Raw genomic sequence first — 24,883 nt, forward strand, 5'->3', positions numbered from 1 at the left:
AAAAAAAATAGCCCAATTTAAAAACGGGCAAAGGATTTGAATAGACAGTTTTCCAAAGAAGATATGCAAATGAAAAATAAGCACATGAGAAGACGTTCCACATCATTAGTCATTAGGGAAATGCAAACCAAAACCACAATGAGTGGTTAAGACTCTTGTGCTTCCACTACAGGGGGCACATGTTCAATCCCTGGCTGAGGAAGTAAGATCCCATATGCTGTGTGGCGTGGCCAAAACAAAACCACAGCTAGATGCCACTTCATACCCACTAGGATTTCTGTAACCAAAAAGACAGATGGTAACAGTGTTGGCAATTGGAACGTGTGTGTTTGTGTAAAAATAGCTACTGAGAATGTCAAGAATGGTACAGCCGCCAGGTTAACTGTCTAGCAGTTCCCTAGAAAAGGTAAACAGTTATCATATGACCCAGTTATTCCATTCCTAGGTATTTAACCAAGAAACCTGAAATCATGTCTACAAAAACAAAAATCAAATAAAACCTTGGACACAAATGTTCGTGGCAACATTAAAAACCAAAAAGTGGAAACAACCCAAACATCCATCAATTGATGTATGGATACACAAAACGGTACAGTCATACAATGAGATATATTATTAGGCCATAAAAAGGGATGAAATATTGACGCTACAATGTGGATGAACCTTGAAAACATAATGCTAAACACAAGAAGCTAGACATAAAAGGCCACATAGTGTATGATGCTATTTCTATAAAATGTCCAGATATGCAAACTCAGAGACAGAAAATAGACTATTGGTCATCAGGGGCTAGAAGTAGAAGGGGAAATGAGGAGTGAGACCTAATAATGGGTGTGGGGTTCCTTTCTGGGGCGATGAAAGTGCCCCAGAACTAGACAGTGGTGATACTTACATAATTTTGTGAAGATGTTAAAAACCACTAAGGTGTACATTTGTAAAAAGTGAATTTTATGCAAATTACACTGCAATTTAAAAAAAAAAGAAAAAAGGGCCCAAGCTGGATTCCCAAAATGAAGGCATTCATTTGATAAGAGATAAGACTGTTCTGGGCCTTAGAAATCCCCAGGGCTATTGGACATTGTAAAGAATGACAACAAAACCCACATCTACCTGTTCCTCCAGTAAAACCTCATCATTTTCTGATTAAAATCAAGTCTGGAAATACTCAGGCTGAAACGCACTGAATGGGCAACAATGCCCTAAGTTGAAGCTTAATATTTAACAAGTATGGTGCTGCAAGTCAACATAGCTGGCTGGAGTTTATTTCTAGAAATCAGTCTTTCCTAATCACTCAAGAAACAGCTATGCTAAAGAGTAAGCTCCCTAACCTTCCCTCCATCACAGGTCTCCTGGAATGAGCATGAACAGAAAGTTCCCTGGAACCTAACCCCTCTGAGGGGTGCTGCTGCTGTGATCCAGAGCCTGTCATTCAGCTCTGCGGATCTCAAGGCTCCCTTAGAGTCAAGCTGCCTCCGGGCCAACAACTCAGTTTCCCCACCTCTGTGGTCAATGACTGCTCCAGACCAAGAGGAGAACAGACCACTTCCAAACTATTTCCCACTGACTATCATAGGAAAAGGGCTTCCCTGAGTTTAAAGGTTATCTCAGGGCGACTGCCTCTGTCCTCAGAGGGCCTGTGCTGCACGGGTACATGCTCCCCGCAGCGTCCAGGGGCGCAGGGAGGAACAGGGCCCGCACCCTCGTGGGACAGGCCTTACGTACCCAGGATCTCTGGGTTCCTGATGACAGAGCCGATCTGCCTGAGCGCCTGCTGCCCGGCTTTCTGCACTTTGACGTGGGAGTCGGTGAGCACCTCTGTGAGCTTAGGCACGATGTTGGGTAGGCAGGACGACAGCTGCTTGGGAGCACAGTAGGCCATGGCCCCAAGCAACTCCACCGACCCTGCAGATGGCAGACACATGCTCGTGTGAAATCACGGGCCACAGGCTGGCAGTTTGCCCGGGCTGGCTGCCTGGGCAGGGGAGAAGCGGCCTGCTCCTCCCTGAGAGGGAGGGCACAGGGCCTGGCTCCAGCCAAGCAAGCAAGATGCACCTGAGGCCAGCTGAGCCGGGGGAGCCCGGGTGAGAAGATGGGCAGCGGTGGGGACAGAGGCCAGACCTGGCCTAGAGCTGGCAGTGTCCCCAGGTCAGTTCACTGAGCTTCTCTGTCCTCCGTCCACTCACCCACTGAGTAAGAGAGTGAGTTTTCAAGACGTAGGGCAAAGCCTGAAGGACCAAGGGGGAAGCCCCAACCGACGCTGACCCTCCCCAAACCAGAGCAGCTCCGTTTTACAAATTAGGATTCCAAGTAAGATTGTATTTTAAAAAGAGGGCTTAGACTCAGAGACCTAGCCACAGACCAACTTTAGAGCTCTGGGATTTCCTGACTTAAGTATGTGGCTCTTGTCAAAGGCCTGTTTATTGCACGAAAGTGAACAAACTATTATAGAAACGAGCCGCCTGGTGAGAGCCCCGGCCTCACCCCTGGGCGGGGGGGTGGGGGGATGCACACAGGACAAGAGCAGCATCTCTGCACCCCTGGGAGGGCTCTCTTCAGAACAGGAAGCTGAGACAGTGGCACCAAGGGAGCAGCCTCACCGGCTTTGGTTCTCCAGGATTCCTCCTCCAGGGCAGCCAGCAAGGAGGGGAGCACCAGCTTCACCCCATGAGCACTCAGGTTGCTCATCACGGCCTTGGCACAGTCATCTGCAGCCTCGAGGGAGGAGAAAAGACGTTCAGGGGCCTTCTCAGGCACGCCAGGGTCAAGGCCTAAGGCTGGACCGTGCGCCCCCTGGTGATCATCGCTCACCGCCAGTCTACCGTGTCAGACCCCGGGCCCCAGCCCACAGAGCAACTCACCTCACCAGGCTTCAGTACTGCACTGGGAACCAGGGGAGTCTGCACGGTGACCGGCACCCGAGGGGTGGGCAGAGGCGCTCCTGCAGGGCAGGGCCCCCCACGCCCCCGCCCCACGCAGCCTCAGGACTTACCTCCCGCACGTACTGGTTCCCGTCCCCAAAGCACAGCAGCAGATGGGGCAGCACGTGGACCACATACGGCTCGAAGAGCTTCCCCAGCATGGTGCAGAGCATCTCGAAGGCAAAGAGGGCTCCTGGGGGTGGCAGGGTGAGGAGTGCAGTAAGGCTGGGATCGGGACGTCCTCTGGGGACGGGGCAGCCATGGGACAAGCTACTCGCCCCCTCCTCACCCTCTGGAAATGCTCAGGGCAGCTGGGGGGCTACAGCGGCCAGCCAGGAGGGAGCAGCACCCTCTGCCCGCCCCGAGCAGAGAGGAGGCGAGAACGGGAACCACCACCAGTGAGAACGGCACTGTCTCCCTCAACTGAGGGTGCCGCAGAGGCAGAAACAAGGACGCCAAGGCCACACTGGCGTGGCTGGGATGGAACAGCTCACAGCCAACCACCAACAGCTCACAGCAGCACACACCCCGACCCCAGCCTTCGGCAGGGGAGGAGAAGCCAGGTTCCCTCCTCGGGCAGCCAGGGCAGGGAGGGGGCGCTGCCCGCCCACGCTGGGCAGAGCTGAGCCTGGAGACACTCACCCTCCCTGCGGCGGAAGTTCTTCTTGTCCTGGATGGCATCGGTCAGCGCAGCCATCATCTCCTGCTGCTTCAGCGACAGGATGCCCAGGCCCTTCACCAGGCCCGCCAGCCCATACGCAGCCCCTTTGCGCTCGGCATACTTGTCTGACTCCAGCAGCTGCTGCATCAGCCTCTGGATCATACCCCCCGCATCCTCCTTGATGGCAGGGACGAGGGGCGGCAAGCAGCTGGCCACGGACTCCTGGACCTAGGGGAGGGGCCTCCCCATCAGTGCCGAGGCTCAACCACGGCCGGTGCCTGGTGGCTGATGCAGTCCCCCAGGCCAATCTCCGCCACTGCCCATCAGCCCACAAGGAGCATCAGAAAGGCTGACGGGGGCCCACGATCACGTCTGAAGTGCCTGCCCACAGGATGCATGCTACATCCGTGAGCCACGAAAGCATCAGCTGTTATGGGGCTGTTTCTGGTCTGAAGGGAGAACCAAGGCCTGGGTAGATGGGGTGAAGGCTCAGAAAGGTAAAACCCACTTACAGAGAAAGAGCCTGAGAGAAGCGGGCTACTGTGTCTTCTTAGAAACAGCCCAAGTCTCTCGGTTCTCAAATCTGTTAGAATCACAGGTAAACAGGGCTGGGCCTTAGACGACCAGGCCCAAATTGAGTGGTTCCAGAAGATGGTATCAACCATCCCGACACAGTTCAGGATGCCCAACCAGGCCCAAGAAGCGGCCTGTGGCCAGGGGCCCTGGGCAGGATGCTTTGGAGGCCAGGTACTCTGACAGCTTATTCGACCACAGTTCTGTGAAACTATTGTTTTCAACTGTGCCTTTGAGGACACTCTGGATAGCTCAAAATGCAAGTCACAGAGAATACACGTAATGTGTCCTTCAAAAAAAAAAGAAAAAAAAGAAAAAACCCTCTGCACTGTGGCCCGGAAGCTGCATTAAAAGGCCCCCAAAACATATAACACAACACACAACAGAGAGAATGTCAAGAAAAACCTAACACACTAAGGACAATTTCTTCCCCCTAATCTTTGTGTCTCCAGAGTCAAGTTTATACTAAGTGCAAAAAATGACTATTAGAAAATAAGTAGAAAAAAACGCAAATATTTAAGAGATCTAGGAGAACATTGTAACAAAATGACTCCCCACTAGGGCATTCCTAACTTTAAACTAGGCAGTCCCCTGAGAGACCGGCAGAGAACACAGCCTTCTGGACCGATACCCGACTCCATCTGCAGCACCCCATCGCCCACCCATACAGGGCCCGGGTGGTCGGGGGACATACCTGCTGGGAGGGGGTGGAGAGGGCAGTGATGAGCTTGGCGACAATTGGCTTCACTTTGGGGTCGCTTTTGTCCAGGTGCTTGGCTAGAGAGCCCATGAGGACCACCACGCTCTGCCGCACGGCGTCATAGCTGGCGTCGTTGGGCGCGTTCTTTAGGAACTCCTCGAATACCGGCAGCAGAGAGTTGACGTTCTCCTGAAAGCCCAGAGCATCCGGAGCCTCATGTCAGCCCCAGGGACCATGCCCGGGGACAATGGTCTCTGCCTAAGCCTGGCTGGGAGACGGCATCCTGACCAGTCAGCCAGCCATGCCATCGGGCTTCCCAGTTTTCTGGCAGGATTGCAGCAGACTTAGAACAATTTAACACCCTTTGGGGGTCTCTCTGACCCAAGAAATACAAACAGAATCCACTGGGGGGCCAGCGCCCGGCCAGGACGTCCAGTACCGGGCCTCGCCGTGGCACCATGGTGCAGCCTGCCGCCTGCCCCGGCCCAGCCTTCTCCCCACTCCTCAGGTGGCTGAGACCTTTTCCCTGTCTCCTCGCCTGACTGAGATCTCCTACCTTCCCATGTGTGTTGAGCGTCGCAAGAGCTGCATCTAACATGCACTTCCGGACATCTGGGTTTCGGTCATTGAGGGCGTCGGGGACAAAGAACTGAAAGAGTGGCTTCACCTGAGAGCTGTCCAAACACTGGGAGAGCTTGTTCAGGGCCAAAGCCAAGCCACACCTGGGAAAGAAGCGGGAGCGTGTCAGGGGAGTTAGAGGCCTCCCAGCTGGGGGCCTCTATCCTAGCATGTCACAAGGAGAGCAAGCCAGCCAACAGCACACACTGCTCCGGGGCAGAGCACAGCACGGAGCCCGGCGCCCTGTGCTTGCCCTGGGGTCTGCCCGTGGGTCTGGAACTGCCCACATGTAACACAGAGCCCTGCCATCTGCTCAGAGGTTACCCTACGGGGTGACTGAGGCAGGGGACCAGCTCTGCCTGTTTCCCTCTGTGTGAGTGCACTGCCTACCCTTCTCCCAGCAGGCAGAAGGAGATGGAGGGGAAGGAAGCAGAGATGAAGACATCAGAAGTAGCGGTATTCTACAAAAGCCGAGTATGGTGAATCTTTCAGCCATAGCTGTGAGGTGGTACCTGGGGACTTCTAAGAAAACAGTCCCCAGAGGAAAGGAGAAACATAAGCAGAGTCGACCAGCTGGCCGGGAGGAGCCGGAAGTGGACCTCAGACCTCTAACTCGGAGGGAGGTCTTGTCTCTTCCCACCCCTGCTGACCCATCACCCTCAGCTGCCTCCTCATGGTATGCAGCCTCCACCCGGCCACACGTCCAGAAGCGCTGAGTGGTACAAGGCTGCAACAGCTGTCGTACCTGGCTTCCCACTGGTCTGGAGGAGATTCGGAGATAACTCGTCCCAGAGCATCCAGCACCGGGGGCGGCCGCTGCAACAGACAGGTGATCGATGCACTGCAGGGCTCTCTCCAGGCCAGCGGGCCAGCCAGCCGACCAGGTGAGGCGGGATCAGGCACAAGCTGCCCTGAGCCACGGGGTGGCTCCTGTCTGGATTAGGTCGGAGGCTGATCAGGGTCTAACCCACCCTTGCATGCCCAGACCACAGTGCCCGGATGACTCACATAGAGCTTCTCCTGGTAGATCTCCATGAGCCTGCCCATGACCTCGGCCGCCTGCCGCTGGTAACGTGCCACCGCCTGTGAGAGGGCTTCTGCCCCGGCCTGCCTCACAGCTGCCTCATGATAGATGACGTCGTCGATGAGCAAGGAGCAGAGCTCTGGCTGCAGATCTAGGCCCATGGTCAACCAGAGCCTACAAGAGACCAAAGGCGGCTGGTTGGACAAACACATGCAGCACAGGCCCCGTCAAAGCCAGTGCCGCAGCCCTTGATCCCTCTGTAGGTGGAGCACGCTGGGCCCAGTTATTCCACGAGGAGGAAGGGAACAGAGCAGGACAGGCCAGCCTTCTGACGGCGCTCACCTCTCGGCCAGCTTCCGGATCTCCTCCTCCTTGTCGAACTTGACCACCCAGAGCCTGCGCAGGAGATTCAGGCCATTCTTCTCATCAGTGTCAGGCGCCGGTAACACCATGTGGAGTTCCAACAGGCCCTGAGGGGGCGGGATCGCACCACGTGAGGCAGGGCCTTTGGGAGGACACTCGACCTGCCCTCCCCCCGCCTCCCTCGAGGGCTGCTCTGTCCAAGATGAAGCCACCAGCCACACGTGGGTCTCCACAGGAAATCAATTAGAACGAACTCTTAACTTCTTCAGCTGTACCAGCCACACTCCAAGTGCTCAGGAGCCACGCGATGGCTGGTGGCTGCCCCGCTGGATGACACAGTGAAACAGTCCCATCCCAGCAGACAGCTCCGCTGGACAGCAGTGCTGGCTAGGGAGTGCCATGAGGCAGCCCAACTCATTAGCTGCTCTGTCTCTTCAAAGAGCTTCTCTTTCATGAGATGATGGCATGCAGTGGTAAAATTTTTAAGTAAAATTTTAAAATTTAACTGTAAACATTCAAGATGGACAAAAATCTCTGAAAAAGGATGTTCCCTTTGTTTTAAGAAATATCTGCCACACTGCCATTGTGTTTCCCATTTTACCAAGGACCAATGAACACTCCGTCATAGAGCAGTAGCTGGAGACTGCAGACTGGCATTTGGGAAACACTTTCTCATGCTCCAAGGGGATCTTTTAGTTTGGGTCCCAAAGCTCCAAGAAAGGGCAAGTATAAGGTAGTGGACTGAAGAAACGAGCCCATCCTGTGAGTTAGATCTGTCTATAAAACTACCAAGTTCCACAGTGCATTTTAGAAATTAAGTGACGTCTTCAAAGGTAAAGGAAAAAACCAGTGATACAACTGCTTAGTTGTTCCAATTCCCAGAATGACCCCAAGTCACCCTCTGTGACCTTGCTCTTTGGCTCCAGGACACACTGGTGCACACGCGTGGCACCTCCCATCAGGGCAGCTCAAACAGCAGAACTGAGGGACCGGGGCGGGCGGGGGGGCACCAAGGTAGCCCCACGAGGGCGCGGGCACGCACCCGGAGTGCAGTGTCCCGCACGCTGGCACAGGGGGACAGCAGGGCGCAGAGCAGCACGTCCACCTCCTCCTGCTCCGCAAAGGCACAGCCATCCTCACCACTGCTGCTGGCACACAGGGTGGTCAGGGCCTCTGAAGCCAGAACCTGAAGGAGACATCCAGCCACTGGGCTCAGTTCAACAAATCATTTCCTACTACGGGGCCAGGCAGGGGAGCTGGGGATGGGCTTCGGGGGGTGGGGGGGGAATCTGAACTAAGAACGTCCATCCCACCCACCCCTACTAGGCCTCAGATTCCAGCGCCAGGCCAAGGCCAGAGGCAGGATCCAAACAAAACTGCTCACGAGCTGAGAACAGCCTGGCTGGCTGTCACGAGCACCGCTGTGCCCAAGGGCAGAACTGAGGGCTGGGAGAGGCAATCAGAACCTGAGGGTGGGGTTGTGAATGGCAGAAGCCAGTGGGGGACCAGATCACCTGAAGTCGGGGAGAACCTGTCCCAATAACCCAGGTCAGAAGGCGCAGCATGGCCACGCGAGGTAGCAACTCCGGGCCGTTCTACGGGAGAAAGCACATGAGGTGAGACGAAGCTCCACGGAAGGTCGGTACCCAAGCCCAGAAGCATGTGAGTCCCTCTCCCCCACAGGGGGAGGTTTTGGGTCTTCCTGATGACCACACTGGAGGGACCCTGTCAGGTCTACCACTCAATCCACAGGAGCCAACCCCAGTCAGCCGTGATCTCCGGGGACTAAAAATAACTATTCTTAACCTTGACTGAAATTCACAGACTTTTGAAATATAAATGGCTCATGAATACACAAAGAGATACTGAACTTTATAAGTAAGTAAAGAAATGCAAAATAAAACAAGACACCATTCTTCCACCTGTCATTGGCAAGCTAAACACTACGTGAGGTTGTATGAGATTTGGAGGGGAATGCTTAACGAGAGTATAGCTCAGAACATGTCACATGACCTAACAATTCCACGCCCAAGAATCTGTCCTATGGGAATGTTCACATGGTGTGCAAGGCATGTAAATGACAAGGGGACACACCACAGCTGTGTTCAAAACCTGGAAACGTTTGTGGCCTTAAAATGTCAATCAGCAAGTAAAAAGCTGACTAAAACATGGTGCGCCCACAGAACAGAGCCCATGATCCACATGATGTGGACCCCACAGGCCCTGACACTGGAAAAGGCCCAGAGAAGGCAGCCCCACGGAAGGAGCGGTGCAATCCATTCTTTGCATTACTGTGTTTGTGGATATGAGCTTTATATGTGCTTAAATAAAAAAAAAGTCCACAAGGGTATAAACCAAACTGTTATCAATAGCTACCTCTGAGGAGGAGCATTTCTCTTTTTGCTTCTGTACTGTTGGAATTTTTTAAAGTATGTAAGCATTACTTTCAAATTTTTAGAACATAATCTATTAAAACTGGGCTTCCCTGGTAGCTCAGCTGATAAAGAATCTGCCTGCAATACAGGAGACCCTGTTTCAATTCCTGGTCGGGAAGACCCCCTGGAGAAGGGACAGGCTACCCACTCCAGTATTCCTGGACTTCCCTGGTGGCTCAGCTGGTAAAGAATCCACTTGCAATGTGGGAGCCCTGGGTTCAATCTCTGGGCTGTGAAGATCCCCTAGAGAAGGGAACAGCTACCCACTCCAGTTTTCTGGCCTGGAGAATTCCATGGACTTTATAGTCCATGGGGTTGAAAAGAGTCAGACATAACTGAGTGACTTTCACTTTTAATCTATTAAAAAAGAAAACTCCTCAGGACTTCCCTGGTGGTCCAGTGGTTAGGACTTCACATTCCAATGAAAGGGGTGAGGATTCTATCCCTGGTCAGAGAACTAAGATCCTTCATGCCTCCTGGCCAAAAACCCAAAACATAAAACAGAAGCAATATTGTAACAAATTAAAAAAAGACTTTTATAGATGGTCCACACCCAAAGTCTTTAAAAAAGAAAAAAAAAAAAAACAAACCCTAACTGAATGAGCTCCAGTCTTGAGAGCAAGTGAAAAGGACAGTAACCAGCACTGTCTTCTTAAGAACAAAACACAATAAATTAAGAGTCCGTCAACTTCTTTGGGTCAGAAACTATCAGACACAAGAGACCCAGGGCTTCTATCAGGCCCTGACAGCCTCTCTCAATAGAACATTTGGGGTCTCCCCACCAATGGCTGCTGCCATAGGATCCCCTCCCCAGAACTGTTCATGTGTCAGGAAGTGTCAGAAGCCCCTGCCCCCACCACCCTGCTCAAGCCGAGGGGCAGCCGAGCTCCCCGGCCTACCTCATCCACGCGCCCGGGCGGGTTGCTGGAGGAGGCCCGCAGCTGGGCGTGGACGGTGAGGATCTGAAGAATCTGGGCCATCCTTTCCTCCTCCTCCTCGCTGTGGTGGGGCATCTCGGTCAGCACCATCTTCAGAAACGGGAAAACCAAGGAGAAGGCTGGCGCGGACAGGGGCGCGGCGTCTGTGAGAGCAAGAAGCAGATGGTCTCTGCAGGCTGGCCGGGCCCCAAGCTGGGCCGCCACAGTGTCCATCCTCAGGGCAAGTGGGCGGGGAGATGGCTGGAGGCCCTTTCTGACACCCTGAAGCCAGCAGCATGACAAGAGGGAAAAGAGATGGCAGTCCAGTTCTAAAGCCAATGCCGCTCCTACCCCAGACAGCGCCTGGTTCCAGAATGTGAGCATTAAAACAGACAAGTAGATTCCAACAGCAAGAACTAAAACCTCAAGGGTGGGGGGTCACAGTGACTCAGTACCAGGGACTGGACTCAAAAATCGTCCATCTGGTTCAAGGGGTGAGGTGAGGAAATCAAGGCCAGCAAGAGGAGAGACCAGTGGAAGCCGCGGCCTCAGGAAGCCAGGGGGATGGGAGTCCAGCCCCTGCACAGTTCACACTGCCTCGCGCCCTCTGTCCACCCTATCCTGCCCCTTACCTGGCTCGCCCTTGCCTGCCCTGCTGGTGATGGTGTGACTGTGCAGCAGGGTCACCGCCCTCTTCACGGCCACCGATAGCTCTTCCTGGCACCAGGACTTGTCCAGGGCACATTCCGGCTTCAGTAGGCGCAGAGTCACGTGGCTCACCAAAGTGCCTGTGTCCAAGAGAAGGGACCCACAGGGGATGACCCACTCAAAGACACACAATCTGGCTCAGGTGTGAACCAGGGACCCAGGGCACCACGTCCCCGAGTTAACAGTAATCAGCTCTGCTCTGCCCGTCTCCTCAACCTAGTTTCTCGTTTCATCTCCATGACACCCCAAAAGGGTGGGCAAGCCGGCGAGGGGCTATCCTGACAGTAAGGAATCAGAAGTACGTGGCAAGGAGGCATGAGCCACACAAGGTTACTCAGCTGGGAGTGAAGCTCTAGCCACAGGGCGCGCCCACCTTCCATGCAGCAGCCCAGCCAGTCGGGTAACACTTCCCATAGGTTCTGCAAGAACGGCCTGACTCCAGCCTCACCATGGGAACGCATCCTTAAGGCTCAAAGGTGTCATACAGTCCACAGAGTGAGGCTACCATAATTCCCAGCCACCCCACGTGGCCTTTGTGGCTAAACAGAAAGGTTTTCAAGGCCACGAAGACCCCTGGTCATCCACACCTGGCTGCTCAGAAGCGCTGGGCTCCACGGATAGGCCACGTGGCACCAACTATCCCACTGCCACTGAATTTAAAACTGCTACAGAAAGATCAAGGGCTTCCCACGTGGCCCAGCGGTAAAGAACCTGCCTGCCAATGCAAGAGACGTAAAAGATGAGGGTTCGATCCCTGGGTCAGGAAGATCCGCTGAAGTAGGAAATGGCAACCCACTCCAGTATTCTTTCCTGGGACACCCCATGGACAGAGGGGCCTGGAAGGCTGCAGTCCATGGGGTCACAAAGAACTGGATATGACTGAGCAACTCAGCGCGCACGCACACGCACGCGCACACAGATCACTGACTAGCATCTAAAACTTGGTCCTCAGAGTGAAGACACAGTAGACATAAAAGAGGAGAGAGGAGATGGCACCACGTGCTCCCCAGGATGGGCAGCTGGGGCTGCCCGAGGCTGCGCCCACAGGAACACAGGTCAGCAGCCGAGGTCACTGTGAGCCTCCCTCTGTCCGCTCCCGCCTGCCCCGGGGCCGTGCCCACAGCCAGCCGATGACGACTAACCCAAAGCCTTGAGCCTCGGGGGCATGACACAGGCAGCCAAGGACAGGAAAGGGGTCTTGATCCTGGGAGCAGCCAGGGGAGACTTCAGCAAGGGCAGGAAAGAGTCGACCAGGACCGGGATATACTGGGTCAGGCCAGATGGGTTCTTGACCAGGATGGTGTCCAGCAGCCCCAGCGCCGCCTCCAGCTCACCGTCCAGCTGTAAGCAGAGTCAGCCCAGAGGGCCGGTCAGCAGGACCCGCCCTGACAGTGAGTGAGGCGGGGGCACTGGGGCAGCTGCTCACCTCCTGCAGCCGCCTCCGGATCTGCGCCTCCTTATCCAGCTGGGCCTGCAGCATCTCCTTCTGTTTGCTGGTCAGCTGCACCTCCTCTTTTATGCCTTTCTTCTTCTTTATCTCCTGAAGGAACAAGCACAATTCCGTCTCCAGGGGACAGACCTGCCTCCCTTCCACCACCAGGCAAGGTGAGCTCGGCGCCACCATTGGCCCCAGGCCAGTTCTGAGTCTGTGATCTGGGCCCCAAACCTGCCGGCTGGCCTCCCCCACCTCCCACAAGCCCAGGGCCACCTGGTTTCTACAGAACAGAAAGCAGTAGAGCGGCCATTTCTTGCCAGATTCTCCACGAGCAAAACATAAAAAAAGTCTTTACATGTTAAGAGAAATGGGAAGTTCCTCCAATTGCTGAAGAGGGTATTCTGGGAGCCACATAGCTTCAGAATTCTAGCCTAAGCCTCTCCCATCCCTGACCAGCCTGCCCTACACTCTCCTCCAGTGTAAGCTAAAGCCTGGCAGAGGCTGAGAGCATTTGTTCATCTGATATTTACTGAGCACCAACAAGGTGCCAGATGCTGGGGAGACTATGGGAACAAGACCAAGTCTCTGCCCTTACAGAGCTCACCATCTTAGTGGGGGCAGCTACACAATGAACAGGTGAACAGATATATAAACAAGGTGACTTCAGATCATGACCGATGTCATGAAAGGAATAAAGAAGATGCATAACAAATGAGAAGGGGGTGGCTCAGCTCTGGGTAGGGTGGGCAGAAGGGGTCACCTCTCTGCGGAAGGGGCAGAGATGTAGAAGACAAGAACTCAGCCTGTAAAGACTGAAGAAGAAAACAAAAAAGACTGAGGGAGGAGCACAGGCTCTGAAACAAGAGCCCTGTGTGCTGTGCTTCCACCAGAACCAGTCCCATCACCACTGAACACGGCCATGAACCCCGATGCCCCAGCGGCTACACTGTGCCAGGGCCCGTGCCCACTGTCAGGAGGACAGATGGGACCCGGCCATCCAGGAGTGGGGTGTGGGGATGGGCATGTAGTCAAGCTACACCATTTAGCAGAGGAAATACACGAACTACTGACAGCAGAAAGAAAAATCTCTTTTCCTTGAGTTGCGGGTGGAGAAAGCTGCTGAGAAAGGGCAGATCAAGAAAGTGACAGGAGGACCTGGGCTGAGTGGGGAGGTCAGAGGAGCGTGCCACGGGTCAGGGTGACCCAAGGAACTGGCCTGAGGCCTCCGCACACCCACCTCCTTCAGCTCCAGCTCGATGATCTGCTCCTTGAAGGAGTACGCTTTGTTCTCTCGCTTCATGTTGGCCTTTTTTATGCTGTCCTGCTGGGCACTGAAACACCAGAGCAGGTGATCAGCCCGGTTCCATCCGGCCACGAGGCCCTTCAGCCTCCCACCAGCCATGAGATCCCTTCGAGCTCTTAAGTCACGGGCACCAGGCAAGTGCTGGGTCCTCCACACGCTCTCGTATCCGGGACCGAAGACTGTGTGGACCACAGCCAGCACTCCCCCAACGAACAGACAGACTGTATCCCTCACTGAGCCCTCGCGCAGGCGGCTCACCTCTGGATGATGGACTTGTCGTACAGCTCCCCCGCAGGGGTCTGCATGATAGCAAACTCCTCCCGCGTCACCTGGCACAGCGCTGGGTTCTGCACGGAGGCGGTGACAGTGCTGATGAGCTGCGGGAGGACCCGGTCCGGGGACAGGATCGAGAGGGAGCCCATGGCGTTCATGGAAGACTGCCAGACAAACAGACACGGTCAGCGTCTGCCGCGGCTGGCACAGGAGAGAGGGCCTGCCGTGTCTCACGCCCTGGGCAGCTGGCTCCCCTTCTTGCCACTGTCTCTTCTTTCTGAGCCCCGCCCACTGGAGTAGACAGCTACAGGCTGTGCCTGCCTTCTCGGCATGCCACATCCCGACATGGGGGACACCTTTCTCTCCCACTCTCAATCTCTGTGGTTCAGGCAGAGCTTCCCCCACCCTCGCTAGAGATGGGCACATGACCCAGACCAGAAGGATGGGCCCTGGGATAGCACAGACCCGAGTCAGGTCAACCCAGGCAGTAAGGCCCCCTGCCAGCTGGAATGGTTGGAAAACACTGGCTATTCCCACTGGAGCTAACGAGGGACGAGATGTAAGCCCAGAACAGCTATCCTGTGACCGAAAAGTGGAGACTGAGAAAGAAGCCCATGCCACAGAAAGCAGCAGTGAGGCACAGACAGAGGAGGAAGGGAGATGGACAGAAAGGAAAAGACATACCACTTACGAGTTCTTGAGGACATCTGAGTCCCCGTCCCGTCACATCCACAGGCTTTACCAGTTAAGACGTGGCAACCAGCAAGCTCCCTGCTAAGCTCAAACTAGTCTGTGCTGTCACTTGCAACCCAACGGTCCAACCCACTTCTTATCATCCTGTCTTCTGTTTCTCTGAATCTTCCCCGTCTGCTGTTGACCTGAGGCCAGAGCCAGCTCACAGGCCCAACTACCTGGTTCAGTGGGCTCTGTGTGGTGATCCTGGGGATGATCTGGTCCAAGTGCCTGGTAATGAAGGCTTCCGGATCAATCTTCATCCTGGCAAGAAGTGCTGGCCAGAGGCCAGACTGCACAGCCACTGAAGGGAAGGGGAGCTCTTTGAGGCCTTCTGCCTGACTGCTCTTCTGACAGAGTCCCTGGCCCCCCACCCCTGCCTGGGCCACGGACCTAAGGATGGGTGGTGAGAGATGATCAGCATCTCCTGCGCCAGCTGTTCCATGCCAGTGATGCCGCCCTCCAGCCCTGGCACCCCGGAGATGACGCACAGAGCCTCCTGCAGGACCCGGGGGGGCACGTAGGCCTTGCCCGCCTCAGTCACCTCCCCAGTGTCGGTCACCAGAGCCTCGAAGGGCAGCACCTGCGGAGACACAACGTGTGAGCTCCCAATGATCAGAGCCCCGTGCTGGCCTGACCCCCAGGAGATTAAGACACTGGGGACACAGCTGCCTGTCATTCAGGCTATTCTCTTGGCCCCCTGCCAGCGTGGAGACCAATGCCCGGAGCCCTGCACTGGGATCCACAGGCTGTGAGATGGGCCTGGAAGGAAGCACCTAGGGTCCTGAGCCTCAAAGAGCCCACAGGGGGAAAAAAGGCAACAGAATCCGATCCAGGGGGAACGAACCTGAGACTGCAAGTCTGTCATCAGCCCACATCCCTAAGCCTGCCCAGGGAGGGAGGGAAACAGCGTAACGGGACACAAAGAGCGCTGAAATCAGGAGCCAGGTTCCTGCCACCACCCACTGACGGGAGACCCTGAGCAAGTCATTTCAGCTGCCAGAACCAAGAACGACTCCCATAAAACAAGCGTAGTAAGCCTCTTGGCCTTTTAAAGGCATTATGAAAAACGGACAGAGAGGAGGATAGAAAAATGTTTTAAAATTTATAAAGTGCTTTAAAAACAAAGTGTTTTTCCATTACTCAAGAATGCATCATAAGTCATGGGAAGAAAGACAGGCATCTGCAAAGGCAAAGAAATGGTATGAAACAAGGTGGGCCCTGAGCTGTGGGGCAGCACAGGAGACTGGCAGCACACGGAGCCTGTGCTGAGTAAGGACAGCCGGGGAGCATATCAGGTGAGATCCCATAGTGTAGGCAGGGGCGGCTCAGGGGTCTGTGAGCCCCAGTTCTGGAACCCAGAAGAGGCCCTGACCTTGTGAGAACTGAGGACGGTCTTCAGCTCCTCCAGCAGTCCGTAGGCCAGCTTGAAGCCCCCAAGAGAGGACAGCAGCTTCCGGGCTGTCTGCTGGGCCTGCCTGCGCACGTGCCAGGTGCGGCTCAGGAGCACGGCCGCCAGGGCCCGGTGGTACTGCCTGCAGCAGAAAGACAAGGCGCGCTGGGGACGGCCGGGCACGGCTCTCTGCGGCCAGCCTCCCGCCCCTCACACACCGCTGTGGCTCGGGCTCCTCCCAGGAACAGGGTCGTCTGGCCCGAGGGGGAAGGTGAACGAGCCCCACGTACTGAACTTTGTTGCCTGTGAGTCGCTGCGGATGGTCAAGAAACAGTCTCTCTGTCAGCTGCAGCACGGTGCCCAGGGCTGGCGAGGAGAGAGAAACAGTGCAAGTGTTTTTAAAATAGAGAATACGGCCGTGGCCGAACCGTCCTGAACGTGCCCGATCTCGTCTGAAACAGAGGAAACGGGGACTTCCCTGGTGGTCCAGAGGCTGAGACTCCGTGCTCCCAATGAGGGGGCCCAGGTGCCATCCCTGGTCAGGGAACTAGATCCCACATGCTGCAACTAAGGCCCAGAGCAGCCAAATACACAAAGAAATTAAATAGAGAAAATACCCAGAGAGAACTGGAAAAGTTGGAAATCAAAATGTAAGCGTGGGACTTCCCTGCTGGCCCAGTGGCTAAGACTCCCTGCTCCTATTGCAGGGGGCCCAGGTTCATTCCCTGGTCAGGGAACTAGATCCCACGTGCCGCAACTAAGAAACAGCACAGCCAAATAAATAAACAAATTTAAAAAAAAAAAAAAAAATGTAAGCGTAAAGTTATAGTTTCACTTGAATTTTCTTTTTTTTAAACTTTTAACTTTATATTGAGTATAGTTGATTAACAATGCTGTGTTAATTTCAGATGTACGGCCAAGTGACTCAATTATATATATATGTGTTATCTATTGAACTTGCTTTTCTGCTAAAAGCAAGTTATGCTTTTAGCATATGCACACGTGTATTTTGGAACAAGCAAAAGTATACCCTTTCTTTTAATTAAAACAATGAGATCCTACGGTATAGCACACAGAACTATATTCAATACCCTGTGATAAACTATAGTGAAAAAGAATATGAAAAGGAATGTGTATATATATATGTATAACTGAATCATTCTGCTGTACAGTAAAAATTAACACACAAATGTATTAATAAATTCAACTGTACTTCCATAACTGAATTTGTATGCAGTTCTAAAGAATAAGAGTACTCATATACTGATGTGAAATGATTTCCAAATCTAGACAGCGCAATGCATATAGCATGCATATTACCATTTGTATAAAAAAGGCAGAGAACTAACACATAAGGACATTTATTGGTATAAAAATAAAATATCAAAGATACACAGCAAGTGGATAAAACTGGTTCTCCATGGCTAGGGACACTGGGCAGAGATCAAAGCAACGGTGTAACTTTCAGTGTAGCCCCTCTTGGGGCTTTTATTTTTGTATTATGTGAATACATTTCCTGTTCAAAGACTAGCTAAATGTGTTTTAAACATCAGGAAGTGACTAACAGTTGTAGCTCATTAACAGAATGTTGTGATGTGTGAGTCAAAAGACTTTTCAAGTCACCAATTAGCCAGATACTTCTAAGGCAACCTAGAATTTTAAACGTACATTTAAAGATCAACGGTTCCTTTTCTGCCAAGATAGAAACCAGTAGTTTTTCTATCTCCCGGTAGGGGAGTGGAGCCAGCTACACTTCACTAGAGCTTCTCAGCTGCCTCTGAACATAAGAAAACCTCTGAGACAGCACCAATTACCCAATCAGCTATAATTACATCTAATATCACAGCTCTACAACTATTAGTGCTCTGTCTCCACAAATCTCCCACTTCACTCCCACCTCCCCAGTCTTCCAGGCCCCACAGGAATAAATTCATTCTCAGGAAAGCTGAGCTGTCGGTCAGATCGCTCTGCTCCAGGTCTTTGCCGAGCTGACTGGTCAAAACAACAGGCAGTACGGGAAGGGTCCTCTCTGAAGACCCACCAGAGAGACTCGGCCCCAAACTAAACTTCAATTAGGCAGGTAGTAACTCACCATCCTCTGAAGCCATGAGCAGGAATTTCTCGGAAGTGAAAACCTGCTTCTTCTCATCCAAAATGAGCTGCCAGAAACCGCTCAATTTGGCCTCTGCAAGAGACAAAAGGTCACTCCATCACACAGCCCACTGCCTTGCCCAGGGCTGGCCCCGCCACGCTGCAGCTGCTGGGGCTGGGTCATCTGGCAGACCCTCCTCAGTGCAGTGGGCCGGGGTCCTCGCTCGGCAGGGAGGGGTCACTCCCTGGCTCACTGTCCTCCCATGCTGAGAACTAACTAGCTCTTGTGGTAGCATCACCTCTTATGGAAACCTCTGGTGCTCCTCCACTGCCTGCAGAAGCCCAGATGACCTGCCTCCCACCCTGGATGCCCACCTGCTCCAGGTGCCACGCTGAGCTCCTTAAGGTCCCACGTGGTGCCTTCCCTGCTCCGAACTCACACTGGGCCGTTCCCTTCCAGTCAGTGAAACTCCTGCTAGTCCTCAGGGCCCTAGTTCAAACGCTCCCTCCTTCAGGAAGCCTTTCCTGGCCCCCAACCCCGAAACTAAAAGCAATCCATCCTTCAAACCTGCTCTGTTTTGCCTTTAACGGCAGATAATGTTTGCATATATCTTCTCCCATTACAGTAAAGGCAGCTTAAAATTTGCTGAAGCGGGGTCATGTTCATTTCTGCCTCCTCCCACGGCGAAGTAACTGAGTGCCTTGGCATATACCCAGATGTCATGCAATAATCTGTGAAAAGAGCTGAATCTTGTTTCTAACCACAGGAGTATGTCCAGCGATGTCTGCACAGAGTAGGAGTTAGACTAAACAAGCATGGAACACCTTGCAGCCACAAAAACAGGAAAGCTCTTTTTGTTGCACTGATTTGGAATCTTTTCCCAGATGTGTTCAGTACATAAAATGGCACGTGTAGTACATTGTTGTTGTTGTTGTTTAGTTGCTAAATCATGTCCAACTCTTTTGCGACCCCATGGACTGTAACCTATCAGGCTCCTCTGTCCATGGGATTTCCCAGGCAGGAATACTGGAGTGGGTTGCCATTTCCTACCCTGGAGGATCTTCCCAACCCAAGGATCAATCCCGAGTTTCCTGCATTGGCAGGCGGACTCTACCACTGAGCCGCCAGGGAAGCCCGTGCACAGTACACTACCCAGAGTGTTTGGGCAATTACACATCAGCCATCTCTGGGCACCAAACTGGTAATGTCCTCCAAGGAGAGAAACTGCGTGGCTGGAAGGCAGGCTGGCTAAACTCATGGGACACTGTTCATGTTACACCCTAAAAATGTATGACCAATCAAAACCAAAGGCCCACCGAGCACCTGCAGGGGTGAGCCTCAGGGGCGCACAGAGCGGTGGGTGGGCAGCCAGGGGGCGCTGTCACCGTCCTCCTCCGCTCTGTCGCTCCAGCGCTCAGGGACCGGAGCTTACAGACAAAATCCACCCCGGCAGGTGCTAAGTGGCCCCGTGGCTGCCCAGGGGGTGAGTGGCCAAGCTGACGGGGCCAAAGCCTGAACATCTGGCCCTCCTCCCAGGGACGCTGGAAGAGGCCCTTGTCTGCAGCCTCCTGGACACCACCGGACTCTTACCAGCCTGCGAGTCAGCCATTGAGAGCTTTGTGAGCAGCAAGGCAGCGGCGACCCCTTCAGTGACGACGGGAACCTGAGTGCCTTGGGAGGCCGCCTTCTCCACTGTCTGGATAAGCAAGGGCAGCAAGTCCAGGGCCTGTAGCAGCGTGTCGCCTGTGGAGACAGGACTGGCGCCTTACAGAACGCCTCCATCATGCGGGGGGAGGGAGGCAAGATTATCCGAGAAAGGACATTCACCCCTGTCTGAACCGGCTAATGATTACCTTTCAAATACCTCGAAGAAGTGGAATAGAATCTAGAGCTTAAATCAAACTCTACAACCTTACAGTTAGAGCTAGAGGGTTCCTTACTAACCCAAGAGTCTGGCTATTCATTTGATGGGTAAACAGACAGGTAAAGTGAGTTGCCCACGGCCACACAGCTGGTTGGGGGAAGAGAACCAGGGCAAACCTCAGGTCCACCAATTTCTTTCTGGGGTGCTTCCCCCACACCAGACAACCTCCAGACCCAAACCCCCCAACCAGAACCAATCTGCTGACCTATGAACTAAAGTCTGTTTTAAAAAAAAAAAAAGGTAAAAACCTACTAAAACCTGTAGCTGAACTCTTAAGTTACCAAACTGGTATATCAGAAGGTTTCACACACAAAAAAGCATTTCATTTGGACAATGCCATGCTTTTGAATCTAAGAAATATATATCTTATAGGTTTATTCTATGTTTGCTTTTAAAGTCTGGAGCAGAAGTAGAACTAGCTCCAGCTAAAGAAACGAGGTTAAACCAAGACTTGGCTATTTAGAACTCAATCTAAAGTCAACTTTGATCAGTGCAGCAAAACTACAAAGTGATACACAAGCTCAGACATAGAATAGAAGGGAGTCACCTTTCTAGAGGGCGCTCAGGAATCTCCCAGACATTTCTTTAGACAGAGTCATCATCCATTTAAACTATAAGTGAAACATGAGTCCATCTCAGAGGTGGAAATCAGTGTTAGAGATTTTCACTTTGGGGATCAAGCTCCTACACAGATTTGCCGGGTCCCCTTACTGCACGTAGAAAGGAGGCAAGTGCCCAGATGACAGGTTTGTTAGCCCTGACGCAAGAGCAGGGCTGGTTTCTCACAGGTCCAGGGTAAAGACTATAAATTTACACCTCACACATCAGTCTTATCAGAATCATATCTTCATGATTTCAGAAAACAGAGCGACGGGTTCTGGTTGTGGGTCTTCTCTGAATAAACTTTGTACTCTGAAGGTCTGATAAGGGGAAGAAGTCAAAATCAAATGGGGCTCTGATTCTAGGCTTTGTGGATGACTAAGCTGGATGCTCCCATGGACTCAGGAGGAAATGATGCAAAAAAGGCTGGACCGAAAGGGCAAGCCCAGAGGGGCGATGACACTCTGAAGACTGGATCTCCTTTGCGGGGAGCCTCTCACCTCGGAAGCAGACCAACATGCACTGCAGGTAGGCATGCCTCACGGCAGAGGTGGAGGTTTTAAGGCTGAAGGCTTTCTTGAACCATTCGGTGAGCTTCTTGGGTACTTCCGTGGTGAAGCGGTGACACCAGAGAGCCAAGACAGAGACAGCATGCACCAAGGTGCCTTCGTGAACTAGGGGGAAAAGTCGGAGCCCAGTCAGCCGGACGTCTTATAACCACATCACATCACCGCGAGCCACACGCGAAAGCAAGCCAGGTAAAGGGAGCAGAAGCAGTGATGCTTCGGGGAGGGGAAGCAGGGCCTTCAGAAGGGGTCACTGCAGGCTCCAACCGTGAAAACTGGGCTCAAACATGGGGCCCGGCTGCAGCCTCACCATGCTGCCCAGAATTACCTTCTTGCTGGAGGAACGGGATGAAGAGCTCAGCCACGGTCCCGCTCAGGATTTGACTGGAAGGCCCCGACACCACGTGATGACTGACACTCCCGATCCCTGGAAGGCAGGGGTTCCCTGCTCAGCCCCTGCTCAGCACAGAACTGCTAATGCACCATCTTCCTGTCACTGCCCCCCTCCCCAGCGGCCATGCCTCTCTTCTGGCCATCACTGACCCTCCCTCAATCTCCCATCAGACGTCCTGCCTTTTACAGAAGCCAGGCTGGGACATCCAAGACTGTCAGAGACGTTAGGACCTGACGGATTCGCCAAACCTAATGGTCAGGGTGACCCTCACCTACAACCACACTTCGTGACCCCGCAGAGAAATTCTATACCTGAGAGAACGCTCATCTTCTGGGCTACAATAGTTAGCTTCCCCTCCGAGCCTGAGAGGAGAGAGGGCAAAGATTCAGAATTCACATCTGCCACCTTTCCTAAAGGGGTGAACAAGGTAGTCACGTGTGTGACATCAAGATACACCAGGGACTTCACTGGTGGTCCAGTGGCTAAGACGCCGTGCTTCCAATGCAGGGGGCCTGACTTCGATCCCTGGTCAGGGAACAAGATCCCACAGGCCAAGTGATGTGGCCAAAAAAGGAAAAAAGAGAGAAAGAAAGATACAGTTTCTGATTCCAAAAGCAGAGCCTCTTTATCATGAAGTTGGGTTTAAAAACCACACTTATTGGGTTGTTTTTTTTTTTTCTAAGTAAGTAAATATGTTCTTGCAGAAAATGTGACAAACAGAAAAAAAAAATCTAAAAATCACCCATCTGAGAATATTACTTATATTTTTGTGTATTTTTCTCTATTTTTTAAACTATGTGCACAAAAACATCTATACTTAACCTATGTGCACAAAAACATCTATACGGTGTAGATGAGATCACCCCCACACATACCACTCTGCCTGTGCTTCCATTCACACTCCTGACACAAGAAAACTCAGAGCACTGAGCTCCCATCAGGCCCCGGCACCCAGGGAGCGCCAGAGACCACACCTTAGCCACCCCCGTGCCCGGAAAGGCGAGCCCACCTCCGAGAATAGCAAACAGGTGCCTGGCCAGGGCTTCCATCGCCGAGGAGTCACTGCACTGGAGGGCCAGGTTCCGCAGCGCCAGCACGGCTTCGTCCATCAGGCGAGGGCTGTTGGACTTCAGCTGACCTGGACACAGACAGCCGCTGCTCAGAGCTCAGTAGCCAGGCTCTCGTCTTTCTCTTCCTGGCTCCCAACTCATCCATCCTGGCTCTGTGTTCTCATGATCAAGGATCTCAGGAAAGAAACTCCCAACAACTGTAGTTTATTTCTAAACGGAGCTGTCTCGTTCCCCTTCTTCTACAATTGGGACGAGTGCAACCAAAAACCCAAGGTGTCATTCGAGGGGTGGAAGAGGGGTCAGGACACTCACCAGCCAGTCCTTTCCCGATGTCCAGGGCATACTGGCTGAGATCAAGAGTCACTGCTGCCAGCAGGCTGGAGATAGCTGAGGGGGACAGAAAGCACACCTCACGTTGACCCCGGAGGGAAAATGCCCGTTTCTACCCGACTCCCCAGCCAGCGCTCAGGCCCGCTGCCTAGCCACATGGAACATGACCCCTCTTCACTCTGTACCGTCACACCTTTGTCCTCAGCTCTGCTGTAAGGCTGCACGCTGCCCCATCCTAACAGCAAAAATCCGCACCCCCAACACTCTGCCTGTATCTCTTACCAAGATAAAAAGCGACAGAGACTCAGCTCTCACATCCTAGGGTTTCAAATGCCACCACGCACCAAGGTCAACCTGTCTAGAGCAGAGGTTCTTAACCTGGTTTCCAGAAGGTTCTCAGACCTCTAAATGTGCAGCATTTTCAGTGGGTACACTTCTAGGCACTCTTTCAGCAAGAGGGCCCATTATTTTCAACATACTCTCGAAAGGGTCCCAAATCTCCTTCTCGAGGGGCCCAACGAGGTACACAGTGATACACTCCCCTACACCCCCCCCATAAACACTGCCTGTTGCCAAGCAACCGAGATCTGGCTCACTGGGTGACGTCATCTCCCTCCCACCATCCTGGCCAGCAGCTACCTACTTTCAATGACATTCTCTGGACTCCTCAGTAACGACTTCTGTATGGTGGGCAGGACCAGATCCTTAAACTCCGAGTGGGACATGTACCGGAGCAGAGGGGTGCAATTATCCTGCCAAGAGAAAGGGTAAGGCGCCTGGCCCTCACGGCAACAGACCGAGAATAAAGGATGGCTCCGAATCACAGAATTTAAAAGGGGATTTAGCTAGACAGGCAAGGAAAGGCCACCGCTTGCTCACCAACAGATACTTTTGAGGCTTCACTTTGCTCATCAGGATGTTCTTCACATAAAAGTCCAGCAGGGCACTCTGGGGAAGAGAGAGACCTGTCAGACCCTGACGCTCTGAGGTCCCTCTTGTGTGAGCGCTTCTGAACAGTACCAATCAGGGCCCCAAACGTCACGGAGTCAAGCATGGAAATGCCAGTGTCCCCACCATTCCCCAACGAAAAGCCCTCCATAGCTTTCCAGGCCCCTGGCGTGGCTCACAGGCCTGCCGGCTCCTCTCTCACCCAGGCAGCCACATGCCACCCACATTCCGGCCCACACACTGCTCTCTCTGCCCCAAATGCCCTTCCTTGCCTCTTGGCCTTAACATCTCTTTACCCTTCAAGTTCCTTCCTTAGAGATGTGTTACCTGAACCACAGCCTGAGACAGGTCCCCGCCACAGAGTATCACAGCCTCCTGCACAGTTCCTTTTGTAGCGTGTTTCACAGAGATGACAAAATGCCACTCTGCCTAACAGCGGCCTCCTCAGACTCAGCCCCACCCAGGCGGGGATCACGGCCCCCTCGCTCACTGCTGCACCCCCAACACCTGGCACAGAGCTTGGCACAAGGCAGCTGCTTGGGGGTGAGTGACTCAGCGACAGCACAAACAAGCAAATCAGCGTCCCAGTAACTGCAGCAGGGCCCACCGCCAGCCAGAACCAGAGAGGAAACGTTCCTGCTCCTCACACATCACTGCGAAAGGCCGGGGTCTCAGGAGAGAAAACCAGCCACCTTCAGATGAGGCCAGTGGCCGGAGCCACCAGGGGAAAACACACTCCCCCCGCTCCCTGCCCAGCCAGCACCCACTTGCCTTGTGCTGGCTGACCACGTCCATCTCCTTGTGGCTCGTGCAGAACTGCACCAGCAGCCCCAGCATGCCCGCATAGCTCTGGTTGGGCTCCAGGCTGAGAATGGCTGACAAGTACTGTTCCACCAGCCCAGGGTT

The 24,883-nt window shown here is 53.4% G+C and overlaps 1 protein-coding gene across 4 annotated transcripts in view; it reads right to left on the bottom strand.

The window, feature by feature from the left end:
- The window catches only part of GCN1 (GCN1 activator of EIF2AK4), a 54,263-nt gene that overhangs the window by 17,446 nt on the left and 11,934 nt on the right, over positions 1–24,883 (bottom strand). For 3 of the 4 annotated variants that reach the window (XR_011490709.1, XR_011490710.1, XM_070475385.1), the window contains exons 7-37: positions 24,749–24,883; positions 23,909–23,977; positions 23,673–23,781; positions 23,012–23,086; positions 22,639–22,767; positions 21,941–21,991; positions 21,564–21,662; positions 21,170–21,343; positions 19,736–19,888; positions 18,146–18,238; positions 16,344–16,419; positions 16,036–16,195; positions 15,054–15,243; positions 14,840–14,964; positions 13,914–14,092; positions 13,590–13,683; positions 12,344–12,457; positions 12,060–12,258; positions 10,842–10,997; positions 10,192–10,373; positions 8,372–8,452; positions 7,900–8,043; positions 6,837–6,964; positions 6,479–6,668; positions 6,216–6,286; positions 5,409–5,574; positions 4,847–5,041; positions 3,561–3,807; positions 2,990–3,111; positions 2,598–2,712; positions 1,723–1,902 (exon numbers count right to left, since the gene is read on the bottom strand). Coding sequence is in view for 2 of the 4 variants with exons in the window: in XM_070475385.1 (XP_070331486.1) it covers positions 1,723–1,902; positions 2,598–2,712; positions 2,990–3,111; positions 3,561–3,807; positions 4,847–5,041; positions 5,409–5,574; positions 6,216–6,286; positions 6,479–6,668; positions 6,837–6,964; positions 7,900–8,043; positions 8,372–8,452; positions 10,192–10,373; positions 10,842–10,997; positions 12,060–12,258; positions 12,344–12,457; positions 13,590–13,683; positions 13,914–14,092; positions 14,840–14,964; positions 15,054–15,243; positions 16,036–16,195; positions 16,344–16,419; positions 18,146–18,238; positions 19,736–19,888; positions 21,170–21,343; positions 21,564–21,662; positions 21,941–21,991; positions 22,639–22,767; positions 23,012–23,086; positions 23,673–23,781; positions 23,909–23,977; positions 24,749–24,883 (4,201 nt within the window). In the remaining 2 variants the exon portion in view is untranslated. Of the gene's footprint in view, positions 1–1,722; positions 1,903–2,597; positions 2,713–2,989; positions 3,112–3,560; positions 3,808–4,846; positions 5,042–5,408; positions 5,575–6,215; positions 6,287–6,478; positions 6,669–6,836; positions 6,965–7,899; positions 8,044–8,371; positions 8,453–10,191; positions 10,374–10,841; positions 10,998–12,059; positions 12,259–12,343; positions 12,458–13,589; positions 13,684–13,913; positions 14,093–14,839; positions 14,965–15,053; positions 15,244–16,035; positions 16,196–16,343; positions 16,420–18,145; positions 18,239–19,735; positions 19,889–21,169; positions 21,344–21,563; positions 21,663–21,940; positions 21,992–22,638; positions 22,768–23,011; positions 23,087–23,311; positions 23,565–23,672; positions 23,782–23,908; positions 23,978–24,748 lie in introns of those variants that run through there. The other variant, XM_070475386.1, reaches the window with a different exon arrangement.

The sequence above is a fragment of the Odocoileus virginianus genome, chromosome 12 (assembly GCF_023699985.2).
Source record: "Odocoileus virginianus isolate 20LAN1187 ecotype Illinois chromosome 12, Ovbor_1.2, whole genome shotgun sequence".
Taxonomy (NCBI): domain Eukaryota; kingdom Metazoa; phylum Chordata; class Mammalia; order Artiodactyla; family Cervidae; genus Odocoileus; species Odocoileus virginianus.